The following is a 13026-nucleotide window of genomic DNA, read 5'->3' as shown; positions in this document are numbered from 1 at the left end:
ACGTGTTGACTTTTGTCGCAACGCGCTGTCCGGCGTTGACCTAAGGTTACGCGTTGACCGGCGTCCACCTTAGGGTTTTGAACCGCGTAGGTTGGCTTTTGTCGTCACGTGTTGACTTTCGTCGTCACGTGTTGACTTTTGTCGCAACGCGCTGTCCGGCGTTGACCTAAGGTTACGCGTTGACCGGCGTCCACCTTAGGGTTTTGAACCGCGTAGGTTGGCTTTTGTCGTCACGTGTTGACTTTCGTCGTCACGTGTTGACTTTTGTCGCAACGCGCTGTCCGGCGTTGACCTAAGGTTACGCGTTGACCGGCGTCCACCTTAGGGTTTTGAACCGCGTAGGTTGGCTTTTGTCGTCACGTGTTGACTTTCGTCGTCACGTGTTGACTTTTGTCGCAACGCGCTGTCCGGCGTTGACCTAAGGTTACGCGTTGACCGGCGTCCACCTTAGGGTTTTGAACCGCGTAGGTTGGCTTTTGTCGTCACGTGTTGACTTTCGTCGTCACGTGTTGACTTTTGTCGCAACGCGCTGTCCGGCGTTGACCTAAGGTTACGCGTTGACCGGCGTCCACCTTAGGGTTTTGAACCGCGTAGGTTGGCTTTTGTCGTCACGTGTTGACTTTCGTCGTCACGTGTTGACTTTTGTCGCAACGCGCTGTCCGGCGTTGACCTAAGGTTACGCGTTGACCGGCGTCCACCTTAGGGTTTTGAACCGCGTAGGTTGGCTTTTGTCGTCACGTGTTGACTTTCGTCGTCACGTGTTGACTTTTGTCGCAACGCGCTGTCCGGCGTTGACCTAAGGTTACGCGTTGACCGGCGTCCACCTTAGGGTTTTGAACCGCGTAGGTTGGCTTTTGTCGTCACGTGTTGACTTTCGTCGTCACGTGTTGACTTTTGTCGCAACGCGCTGTCCGGCGTTGACCTAAGGTTACGCGTTGACCGGCGTCCACCTTAGGGTTTTGAACCGCGTAGGTTGGCTTTTGTCGTCACGTGTTGACTTTCGTCGTCACGTGTTGACTTTTGTCGCAACGCGCTGTCCGGCGTTGACCTAAGGTTACGCGTTGACCGGCGTCCACCTTAGGGTTTTGAACCGCGTAGGTTGGCTTTTGTCGTCACGTGTTGACTTTCGTCGTCACGTGTTGACTTTTGTCGCAACGCGCTGTCCGGCGTTGACCTAAGGTTACGCGTTGACCGGCGTCCACCTTAGGGTTTTGAACCGCGTAGGTTGGCTTTTGTCGTCACGTGTTGACTTTCGTCGTCACGTGTTGACTTTTGTCGCAACGCGCTGTCCGGCGTTGACCTAAGGTTACGCGTTGACCGGCGTCCACCTTAGGGTTTTGAACCGCGTAGGTTGGCTTTTGTCGTCACGTGTTGACTTTCGTCGTCACGTGTTGACTTTTGTCGCAACGCGCTGTCCGGCGTTGACCTAAGGTTACGCGTTGACCGGCGTCCACCTTAGGGTTTTGAACCGCGTAGGTTGGCTTTTGTCGTCACGTGTTGACTTTCGTCGTCACGTGTTGACTTTTGTCGCAACGCGCTGTCCGGCGTTGACCTAAGGTTACGCGTTGACCGGCGTCCACCTTAGGGTTTTGAACCGCGTAGGTTGGCTTTTGTCGTCACGTGTTGACTTTCGTCGTCACGTGTTGACTTTTGTCGCAACGCGCTGTCCGGCGTTGACCTAAGGTTACGCGTTGACCGGCGTCCACCTTAGGGTTTTGAACCGCGTAGGTTGGCTTTTGTCGTCACGTGTTGACTTTCGTCGTCACGTGTTGACTTTTGTCGCAACGCGCTGTCCGGCGTTGACCTAAGGTTACGCGTTGACCGGCGTCCACCTTAGGGTTTTGAACCGCGTAGGTTGGCTTTTGTCGTCACGTGTTGACTTTCGTCGTCACGTGTTGACTTTTGTCGCAACGCGCTGTCCGGCGTTGACCTAAGGTTACGCGTTGACCGGCGTCCACCTTAGGGTTTTGAACCGCGTAGGTTGGCTTTTGTCGTCACGTGTTGACTTTCGTCGTCACGTGTTGACTTTTGTCGCAACGCGCTGTCCGGCGTTGACCTAAGGTTACGCGTTGACCGGCGTCCACCTTAGGGTTTTGAACCGCGTAGGTTGGCTTTTGTCGTCACGTGTTGACTTTCGTCGTCACGTGTTGACTTTTGTCGCAACGCGCTGTCCGGCGTTGACCTAAGGTTACGCGTTGACCGGCGTCCACCTTAGGGTTTTGAACCGCGTAGGTTGGCTTTTGTCGTCACGTGTTGACTTTCGTCGTCACGTGTTGACTTTTGTCGCAACGCGCTGTCCGGCGTTGACCTAAGGTTACGCGTTGACCGGCGTCCACCTTAGGGTTTTGAACCGCGTAGGTTGGCTTTTGTCGTCACGTGTTGACTTTCGTCGTCACGTGTTGACTTTTGTCGCAACGCGCTGTCCGGCGTTGACCTAAGGTTACGCGTTGACCGGCGTCCACCTTAGGGTTTTGAACCGCGTAGGTTGGCTTTTGTCGTCACGTGTTGACTTTCGTCGTCACGTGTTGACTTTTGTCGCAACGCGCTGTCCGGCGTTGACCTAAGGTTACGCGTTGACCGGCGTCCACCTTAGGGTTTTGAACCGCGTAGGTTGGCTTTTGTCGTCACGTGTTGACTTTCGTCGTCACGTGTTGACTTTTGTCGCAACGCGCTGTCCGGCGTTGACCTAAGGTTACGCGTTGACCGGCGTCCACCTTAGGGTTTTGAACCGCGTAGGTTGGCTTTTGTCGTCACGTGTTGACTTTCGTCGTCACGTGTTGACTTTTGTCGCAACGCGCTGTCCGGCGTTGACCTAAGGTTACGCGTTGACCGGCGTCCACCTTAGGGTTTTGAACCGCGTAGGTTGGCTTTTGTCGTCACGTGTTGACTTTCGTCGTCACGTGTTGACTTTTGTCGCAACGCGCTGTCCGGCGTTGACCTAAGGTTACGCGTTGACCGGCGTCCACCTTAGGGTTTTGAACCGCGTAGGTTGGCTTTTGTCGTCACGTGTTGACTTTCGTCGTCACGTGTTGACTTTTGTCGCAACGCGCTGTCCGGCGTTGACCTAAGGTTACGCGTTGACCGGCGTCCACCTTAGGGTTTTGAACCGCGTAGGTTGGCTTTTGTCGTCACGTGTTGACTTTCGTCGTCACGTGTTGACTTTTGTCGCAACGCGCTGTCCGGCGTTGACCTAAGGTTACGCGTTGACCGGCGTCCACCTTAGGGTTTTGAACCGCGTAGGTTGGCTTTTGTCGTCACGTGTTGACTTTCGTCGTCACGTGTTGACTTTTGTCGCAACGCGCTGTCCGGCGTTGACCTAAGGTTACGCGTTGACCGGCGTCCACCTTAGGGTTTTGAACCGCGTAGGTTGGCTTTTGTCGTCACGTGTTGACTTTCGTCGTCACGTGTTGACTTTTGTCGCAACGCGCTGTCCGGCGTTGACCTAAGGTTACGCGTTGACCGGCGTCCACCTTAGGGTTTTGAACCGCGTAGGTTGGCTTTTGTCGTCACGTGTTGACTTTCGTCGTCACGTGTTGACTTTTGTCGCAACGCGCTGTCCGGCGTTGACCTAAGGTTACGCGTTGACCGGCGTCCACCTTAGGGTTTTGAACCGCGTAGGTTGGCTTTTGTCGTCACGTGTTGACTTTCGTCGTCACGTGTTGACTTTTGTCGCAACGCGCTGTCCGGCGTTGACCTAAGGTTACGCGTTGACCGGCGTCCACCTTAGGGTTTTGAACCGCGTAGGTTGGCTCTTGTCATCACGTGTTGATTTTCGTCGCCACGTGTTGACTTTTGACGCAACGCGTTGTCCGGCGTTGACCTAAGGTTACGCGTTGACCGGCGTCCACCTTAGGGTTTTGAACCGCGTGGGTTGGCTCTTGTCATCACGTGTTGATTTTCGTCGCCACGTGTTGATTTTTGACGCAACGCGTTGTCCGGCGTTGACCTAAGGTTACGCGTTGACCGGCGTCCACCTTAGGGTTTTGAACCGCGTAGGTTGACTTGTGGGACTCATCCATATTTTTCAACCGTCGGCGGAGAAAACCAATGTTTGTGGAAACATCGTGGATATGGAAAACAATTCCGGGTACCGGAAAATATCTCGGGGGATCAAAACATCGCGTAGGGGGTTGAAACCCGGGCGAAGCACCCCGGGGTGCCTCGGCAATGCCGAGACACCCTTGGGGGTGTCTCGGCAATGCCGAGACACCCCTAGGGGTGTTTCTCCCCTAGTTTTGTCTTGTTCCTTTTTTTGGCCTCTTGTGCATGGTCCCCCCCTCCTTTATTTTGAATTTCAAGAGAGAACCCCACCCCCAAAACCGAATTCTTTCCCCCCATTTTCGGTTTTCTTTCTTCTTCCTCCCCCTCTTTCCTCCATTGATTTGCTCTTGAGAACCCTTCAATCCCTTAAAAGATTCGGGATTTTGACGGGTACCCATTTGCCGGAATCTTCTCCTCTTTCAAACGAGGGTCTTGGCCTCCATTTCCGAGCCCGAAGGAAAACTCCTTTGACTTGGTAAGTTTTTCTTCACAAACCCCTTATTTTCTTGCAAAGATCATGTCTTTATGCTTGTAATAGATAAGGGTTTATGGATGAAATAAGCATTTGGGGGGTTTTATTGCAAAAACCGAAACTATAGGGGTTTATTTGCAAAATTCGTGGGTCTGAAATTTTGGGGGCTCTTATGCAAACATGAACTGAAATTTGGGAGGCTTGGGTTCGTGTTTGTTTCTTCAAGAAATGGGGGTGCTTTGTGTAAGAGGGTTAAAGAACTGTTTGAGGGGTTTATTTGCAAAACAGTCCCTAAATATTTGGAGGGGCTTATTGTCAAAAGAGCCACGAATTTGGGGCTGAAATCCAAGAAGTTTAAACCCCCGACCCTTGATCGAATTTTTGGTAAAAGCATATGGATGCAAAACCAAAAGTTCATGGAGGGACTTTTATGTAAAATTGACCAAATTCTGCAAAAGGGCTTATTTGCAAAATTTGATCAAAATTATAGGGTACCGGGATGTTCGATGATCAAGTATGATGACCATAACCCGAGTCATACGTGTCCTTGACCTGAATTTGGCCTTGAGCACGAGGGGTATTTTGGGTATTTCACCAAAATTTTCCGCGAAATGACGATTATCGTTTCGCGTGCACGAAATTCGTAGGCTTAATTAGACTTTAACTACAAAATCCTATTTGTTATTAGGATTTCGAGTCCAAGTGCTTAATTTCCCTTCTTCCGATATTTCGTGTATATATATCGTACCTGATGTACTGCTCTTCATTGCAGATTCACGATGTCTCCCCGTCGGTCTCGTCTTTCCGGGAGTCACCCTTGCTCGCAGCATGGCGTGGAGGAGGCTCCTACGACATCATCTCCAGTGACCTCTTGCTTTGGGGGTAAGAATCTTATATATATTTTTTTCTTTTATCCCGGATTGACCTCTCGCGGGTCATGACGGAAGAACCGATACCCCTCCCGCGGGGGTTAAGGTTTCGGACTTGCTTTGCTTAGCCAATTCAAGTCCTCGGTTATATTGGGGCGATCTCGTGTTGCCTTACACCTTATAGGTCGGTATATGTTATCACGGTGTCTACGTGATGACGCATACCGTTCTCCCGGTGTAGGGCACTCGAAATCGAATAATCTCGTCTTGCGTTTATGACATGGATTTTCTGACTCCATCTTTGCTTTGTTGCAGTTGAGTTTCCCGGGGGTAGTCTCCCTCATCATGCCCCTACCGGTTGTAGTAGGGAAGTGTTTTCTTCGGCTTCTGCCAGGCAGATCATCGATCCCCTTCCGCAGTTCGACAGAGATCGCTCAGACGAGTTCTGTCGCTTGATAAAGGATGGAGGGCGTCACTGTTTACGCCAACTTATCACCGATGCTCCTCTCACCGCAGACGCCACTTCTACTGAAGCTTTAAAGAAGCCGGGTTTTCTATTCGGGGATCGCACCGAAGATCCTGCCGCGCTGACTCTTGCTGAGGAGCACTGGCTTACCCTTGACGAGGGAGCTCTTTTATATATCCCCTCTATTCCTCGCCAGTGCTCTTTTACTGACTTGGAGAAACAGGCTGTGGGGCGACAGATGTCCTGGCCTCTTACCAATGCTGTTACACACGTTCAGTGCGGATACATTTCTCATCACAAGAGTCCCGGTTCTCTGGGGTATCAATCCATTTGTGGCCTTCGACCCGGGATCATGGGTCTTGACACTGCACCTCCAGGCGAGGTATCGGCGGCCGCTCTCACCGTGAGGAATCGTTTAGCTCATCTGGGAAGACAATTACCTCGACTGGATTACCGATGTTATGGTTGGGCTTCCTCACTGGCTAAGGGATGGTGGACCCGTTTGACCAGTTATGTTCTGGGACGCTGGGAGAGAGACTTGAAGGGTAGTGGATTATATACGCCCATACGGGCTACTATGTATGGACTTCCCGTTAGCTGCCGTCACTTCTTGGCATTGCTCGAGACATATATGCCTGATAGTAATACCTTCTTGACCAGTGGCGGAGAGCTAGGGTTGGCTCTTCATGAGATGCACCAGGTTTCCGGGCTTTCGATGGGAGATTGCCCGTATCAGGAATACTTCCCTTCTAACCAACAGTTGGAGTGTTTGAAGAAGGATACTCCCGATGTGTATGACACTCTCTGGGACCTCACCTGTCATTATCACACCTGTTTGCTCCAGAGTTCTCCTCCAGCGAAGACGAAGAGGAAGATCAGCTTGAAGCAGTTTGCTGTTTACCTGTTTCCTAACTTGGAGGATGATTCCGAGGAGTCCATACATGAGTTAGGCGTTTTGACCCCTGCCGCTATTAATGAGCTGATGGAGAAGAATGAAACTCATTCTTATACCATTGCTAGTGCCGAGGGGGCTTTTCCGGCCGGGACTAAGTTTCGATCGTTCCTCTATCATGCCCAGAAGTCTATCGATCCTCGGTCTCTGTTAGCTGGCTACCTTGCTCTTTGGCTGAAGAAGTGTGTTGTTCCATATCAGTCTTCAGACGCTCTACCCCTCGAGGTGCTCTTCCCTGCGGTCCAGCTAGCTTATGGGAGGGAGCTTTCTCTGCTTCCAGCGATGGTTGCCAGCATCCATTGCGGGCTTAGGGGTGTAGTTCGTGTTCTTACCCAAGTGGGTTCTAAACCCTCGACTGAGCTTACCTGCCCGAAGGTTGAGCTGCCCTACGCTTATTTGATGGCGTGGTTCGTTCTTCACCGTCCGGACTTGATGTCGGCGCCCAGCGCCGTTGATGTTCCCGTTCCTTTCCTACAGCTGTTGGAGGAGAGTAGATGGGTTGGGAAGAAATTTGAAGATGTACAAAAAGAACTTCGAGTTCGCAGGAACTGGGAGTTCTTCAAATGCTTCCCTCGCTTTTCGGGACGTTATGGCGAGGAGTTGACTGATATGGAGAAACCCCGAACTAACCGGACTGCTCTCGACGTCGGTTGTTTCCGCTGGTTGGTGAACATCCGAGTCGGGTATCTTGTTCTCCGGGTGAAGGACCGCTGCCACATAGAGCCTTACCTTCCCTGCCGTTTCGCACGTCAGTTTGGCTATGACCAACTATACGTTGGGAATCCGAGTCGTAGTTTGCGTGTTGAGGGAGGACTCGTTGACGGCGTACGGGCGTGGTTATGGACCATGGTTGGCTGCACCGGGGCTCAGTTTGCTCTTCCCTCCTATAAACGCAAGCCGATGATTACCTTCCTCAGCTGTAAATGGTTCCTCTCTGCCGATGAATCCATAAGTGTGAGGAGTCTTTCGGAACTAGAATCCGATCACTTGGTTCAATCTGCTATGATGGCTGCTCGCAGGGCTGAGCCTGCTCAGAGACAGAGGAAGAAGTCCACCGGAATTCCCGAAGGGGAGTATGCAGATATAGATACCGACCAAGCAGAACTTGATACAGGTTTGTCATGCTCTTTGATCCTCTTTCTCGACTTCAATTGGTATTGGCGAAAGATCTGGTTCATGAGATGATTCTTGTTGTTTCAGGTGGGGTAGCCGACGACCATGGGTCGCTCGCTTCCCGTCGTGCGAAATCCAAGTTTGGTGGCCAAACTTCGCATGACCGCCCCGTTGGTTCTATGAGGGGTGATCCTTCGAAAAGGAAAAAGATTGCCCATAAACCTCATGTTGATCAGCGCTCCCATGGGGTAGATTCAGGAGGCTTTGCCGACGGGGAGGAAGGTAACATTTTGTTGTACCCACTTTTATTGCTTTAAGATGATTTACCTTCCGGGATCCCTGATCCTGTTTCATAATTCAGGGTTCTTCGAGGAGGGCGAGCTTCCACCAGGTCCGGTATTCTCTGGGGCTGACAACATGGACTGCTTCATGCAGCAGGTGTGCGACGCCCTTCGTGATGGCTCCCTGGGCATTGATCTGAACATCGATCTTGGGCAGGCAGATGGTGTTGATCCCACCGGTTCATTTTCAGATATACCTACATCCGGTGCTGCAGGTGTTGCGACAGAAGGGCCAGACGGGGATGGGGCCTCCCCTATTGCAGATTTCGAAGAGCAGGGATATGTTCCTGCACCGGTCTTCCCGAGACCTGACTCTGGACTGTTAGCCGATATGTTAGCTGAACAAGCTCCCACCGGGACTGTGAGACCACTCTTTGAGAGTGATTCATCCACAGGTATATATCCAATTTCCTCTCTTCTTTGCTTGTCTCAGTCTCCATTTTGACTAATAAAGAAGTGCAACTATATGACCAGGCGCTGTACCTGATTCTGCTATAGCTTCGGGTGTTTTCCCGCCTTCGCCTAATACGACTGACTTGCCCACGAGGGTTGATATACCTTCCATGAGCATTCCTGTCGTTACTTCGGAGCCTGTCGAACCCCAACCCGAGGGGATTTCCGCCGGTATAGGTATACCTCGAATTTCCCTTAGGGTCTTTTCGATTGTATTTAATAGTTTCTTGACCTCCCATACTGCTGCTTGCAGGTTCTCGACCGTCTCTATATGAGCAGGTCCATGCTCTCTTGGCCGATACCAATCCAGATGGGGATGTCTTCCGCACTGACCTCGGCTTCTTTACTGCCTTTTATAACGGCGTGATTGATAAGCTTCTGCACAGAGGGTCTTCTTTTGATCAGTTCAGGCGTTCCTTCTCCCGTCACATGATGATGATGAGGGAAGAGGGATATCCGGATTTGGCCGATTCCTTTACAGCTGATTTCGCTGCCCTGGAGTCAGAGATTCGAGAGCTGAGGGAGTTGAAGGCTGGTGGAGCTCCCTCTTTTGCATCTTCTCAGGTGGAGGATAGGTTGACGCAGTGGCATGAACTGCGATCTTCCGTTGGCAGCGAGCTTCGATCACGTGAGCGCACTGTCGAGCAGCTGATGGCCTCTCTGGCGAGGAAAGACACCAGCAGAGCTGAGTTAGTGAGCTCCTTAGATTCCACTCGTGCAGAGATAGCTAGACTGAAGGAGGCCTTGGAACGCGCCGAAGAATCTGCCGCTACCATTTCTGAGGAACTGGTTGGGTTGGAGCGTTCTCGTGAATGGACACTCGACAGGCTGGGATCAGTGCAGGAGGGGTTGATGAAGCTACGACACGAAGCCGCAGAGGTTCTCAACAGTTCCGAAGATTCTGTCCGAGCTAGCCTGCAGGCGGAGTTCGAGCAGGACTATATGGACAGGCTCTCTGGTTTAGAGTCTCATATTCTTAGCCGTCGGTTGCCTTCGGACTAACGAGCTTTTGTTGTATGCTTTTGACTTGATTTATTAATAGAAAATCCGCATTTGCTTCTTTTGTGTTTTCTCTGTATCTCTTCCGAATGACAGATTTATGGGATTTTTGGCAAACCCCCAGCCATCAACGGGTTTGAGGTGCCTTTACCGATTACCGTTTGAATCGGGCTAGCATGCGGATTGTCGAAATCCGTTCCGCATGTAACGTTGTGCTGAGAGAGTAAACTCTCTGAGGCTTTGTGCTATGATCTTGAATACATAGGCTTCGTCTTTCTCACGGGAATAGACTACCCGGCAACGCGTGTTAGGCGTTGACTTTGGGGTTTTTGGCAAACCCCCAGCCTTCAACGGGTTTGATGTGCCTTTACCGATCACCGTTTGAATCGGGCTAGCATGCGGATTATCGAAATCCGTTCCGTATGTAACGTTGTGCTAAAGGAATGAACTCCCTTAGACTTGCTGCTACGACTTCGAATACGTAGACTTTGCCCTTGTTACGGGAATAGGCTACCCGGCAACACGTGTTAGGTGTTGACTTATCCCTACTTAGGATTCGGGATAAAATTCCCCACGCACCAAGTGCGCGGATTGGAAGTTGAAAGTTGTGTCAAAATAGGAGAGGAAGAATTTTATATTCTATCTCCCGCTGGAAAGGAAACTTGAGGTGGGATTCCCCACCCCCAGTATCTGGAAGGATGAACTGGGAATGGGATCTCCACTCCGAGCACCCGGAATGATGAACTGGGAGTGGGGTCGCCACTCCGAGCATCGGAAAGGTCCGAGGAGAGGAAGAATTTTATATTCTATCTCCCGCTGGAAAGGAAACTTGAGGTGGGATTCCCCACCCCCAGTATCTGGAAGGATGAACTGGGAATGGGATCTCCACTCCGAGCACCCGGAATGATGAACTGGGAGTGGGGTCGCCACTCCGAGCATCGGAAAGGTCCGAGGAGAGGAAGAATTTTATATTCTATCTCCCGGTGGAAAGGAAACTCGAGGTGGCACACCCCCAGAATCCGAAAGGCTCAAACGACCCTAACTGTCGTAAGGTTTGGTCATTTGACTCTGAAGAGGAAGAATTTTATATTCTATCTTCAGCTGGAAAGGAAACTCGAGGTGGCACACCCCCAGAATCCGAAAGGCTCAAACGACCCTAACTGTCGTAAGGTTTGGTCATTTGACTCTGAAGAGGAAGAATTTTATATTCTATCTTCAGAACTGGAGAGGAAGAATTTTATATTCTATCTCCAGCAAAAGAGGGAAACTCGAGGTGGGATCTCCACCTCCAGAATCCGCAGGATGAAACTAGAAGTGGGATCTCCACTCCGAGAATCGGAAAGTTCAAACGACCCTAACTGTCGTAAGGTTTGGTCATTTGAACAAAAGATGACTCGGTCTTAGTCTCGACCAGGGTAAGTTGTGACTAAGCGAGGGTTCGAGATGACCCTAACTGTCGTAAGGTTTGGTCATTCGGGAGTTTGAAAGTGGACCTCTCGTTCATTGAAGGAATCGAGAGGGGACTTTGGCTTTGGTCCTAACTGTCGTAAGGTTTGACCAAGTGGGAAATTTGGAACGATCACAACTACGTGAAAGTTTGACCGCCCGATTTGTGGACCTCTCGTTCGTTGAAGGAATCGAGAGGGGACTTTGGCTTTGGTCCTAACTGTCGTAAGGTTTGACCGAGTGAGGAATGTGTGGCGAAGACTATGAGTAATCGAACACCAATGAAAGTTTTGTGAGGGAAAATTAATCCCTCGAATGATTGGATCTCATCTGATGAGGGTTAGAGTCTGACAAACTAGAACATTCGGGGTTCGAATGTGGACTTCTTGTTCATCTCTCTTATACCGACCAGGTTATCCCTAAGAATACCCCAATGTGGTATTCTTCCGGGAACTTCCCGATACATCAGCTCCTTCTGAAAGGTGCTAAGGATAGTACCTCTTCAGGAATTTGCCATTTATTGGCATCATCAGCCGATCACCATCTTTGGTGACTAGGCGATAGGCGCCGTTTGAGTAGACTGTTTCTACTACGAACGGTCCTTCCCATTTGGGCTCGAACTTGCCCTTCTTCTTGGAGCTCAGGTTCATAGGATGTCTTTCAGTTAAGACCAAATCCCCTTCCTTAAAACTCCTTTGTCGAACCTTTTTGTCGAAGGCTCGAGAAATTCTGGCTTGGTAGAACTCGATATGCTGTTGAGCCTCCAGGCGCTTTTCATCGAGCATCTCGAGTTCTTCGAGGCGCTTTTGATGCTGTTCTTCGGTCGTCATTTGGGTTGTAAGGGCGATCCGAAGAGATGGAATTTGAACTTCCAAAGGGAGAACGGCTTCACATCCATATACTAATGAATACGGGGTTGCACCGGTTGGTGTACGTACCGTGGTACGATAGGCCCATAGTGCTGCACCGAGCTTGTCATCCCAATCTCGCTTGTTACTTTTCACAAGCTTTGACAAAAGTTTTATGATAGTCTTGTTGAAGGCTTCAGCTAATCCATTTGCTGTGGGATTATAAGCCGTTGACGAGATATCCTGAATTTTAAACTTTTCGCAGAACCTTATGAAGGCGTTGCTGACAAACTGAGGACCGTTGTCATGTATGATTTGTCTTGGAACGCCATACCTATAGATGATATGGTTGATGAATCCAATGACGTTGCTCGTCTTAACTTCTCTGAGTGGAATTGCTTCAGCCCATTTGGAGAAGTAATCGGTAATCGCCAGGATGAACCGGTCGCCTTTGATCGAAGGGGGATTTATAGGACCAACAATGTCCATTCCCCAAGTCTCGAACGGCCAAGATGTTACCGAGGGATGCAGATGCTCCGGAGGTTGGTGCATATAATTCGCATGTACTTGACACGCATGACACTTCCGGGCATATGTGATTGCTTCGCTCATCATGTGAGGCCAGAAATATCCCATTCTTCTGATGCGATCATAAAGCTTGGGGCCAGGCTCGTGCGCGCCACACTCCCCTTCATGTGCCTCTCTAAGCACTTCTTGGGCTTCTTTGGTTGATAGGCAACGCAATAGCAACCCATCGTACCCCCTGCGGTATAGCGTTCGATTCTCCATATTGTAGTAGAATCTTGGTGCTCTTCGCCGGATCGACTCTCTTTCCTTCACATCTTCTGGCAAGATTCCATGCAAGACGTAGTCGATGATGGGGAAACGCCAATCTCGTGGTTCGAACTCGATTTGAGTAGCGTGTGCCTCTTGAACCTCTTCTTCCTTGGCATCCTTATTGTAAAACGGTATTAGAAGTTGGTGAGTTCTTACCGTAACAAACTGCTCTGTTTCGGGAGGCTGCGC

At 50.5% G+C, this 13026-nt stretch overlaps 1 protein-coding gene across 1 annotated transcript; it reads left to right on the top strand.

Annotated features, from left to right (window-relative positions):
• The first annotated feature begins 4419 nt into the window (after positions 1 to 4419).
• LOC109828367 lies at positions 4420 to 9773 on the top strand. The gene is made up of 7 exons (XM_020395380.1): positions 4420 to 4516; positions 5286 to 5395; positions 5698 to 7914; positions 8001 to 8195; positions 8275 to 8649; positions 8729 to 8884; positions 8961 to 9773. The coding sequence occupies exons 2-7, from the start codon at positions 5293 to 5295 to the stop codon at positions 9707 to 9709; spliced, it is 3795 nt and encodes a 1264-aa protein (XP_020250969.1). The 5' UTR covers positions 4420 to 4516; positions 5286 to 5292; the 3' UTR covers positions 9710 to 9773.
• The last annotated feature ends 3253 nt before the right edge of the window (positions 9774 to 13026 follow it).

This window comes from Asparagus officinalis, unplaced genomic scaffold (genome assembly GCF_001876935.1).
Source record: "Asparagus officinalis unplaced genomic scaffold, Aspof.V1 AsparagusV1_Un1187, whole genome shotgun sequence".
Classification (NCBI taxonomy): domain Eukaryota; kingdom Viridiplantae; phylum Streptophyta; class Magnoliopsida; order Asparagales; family Asparagaceae; genus Asparagus; species Asparagus officinalis.
This window is presented reverse-complemented; position numbering and strand designations above follow the sequence as displayed.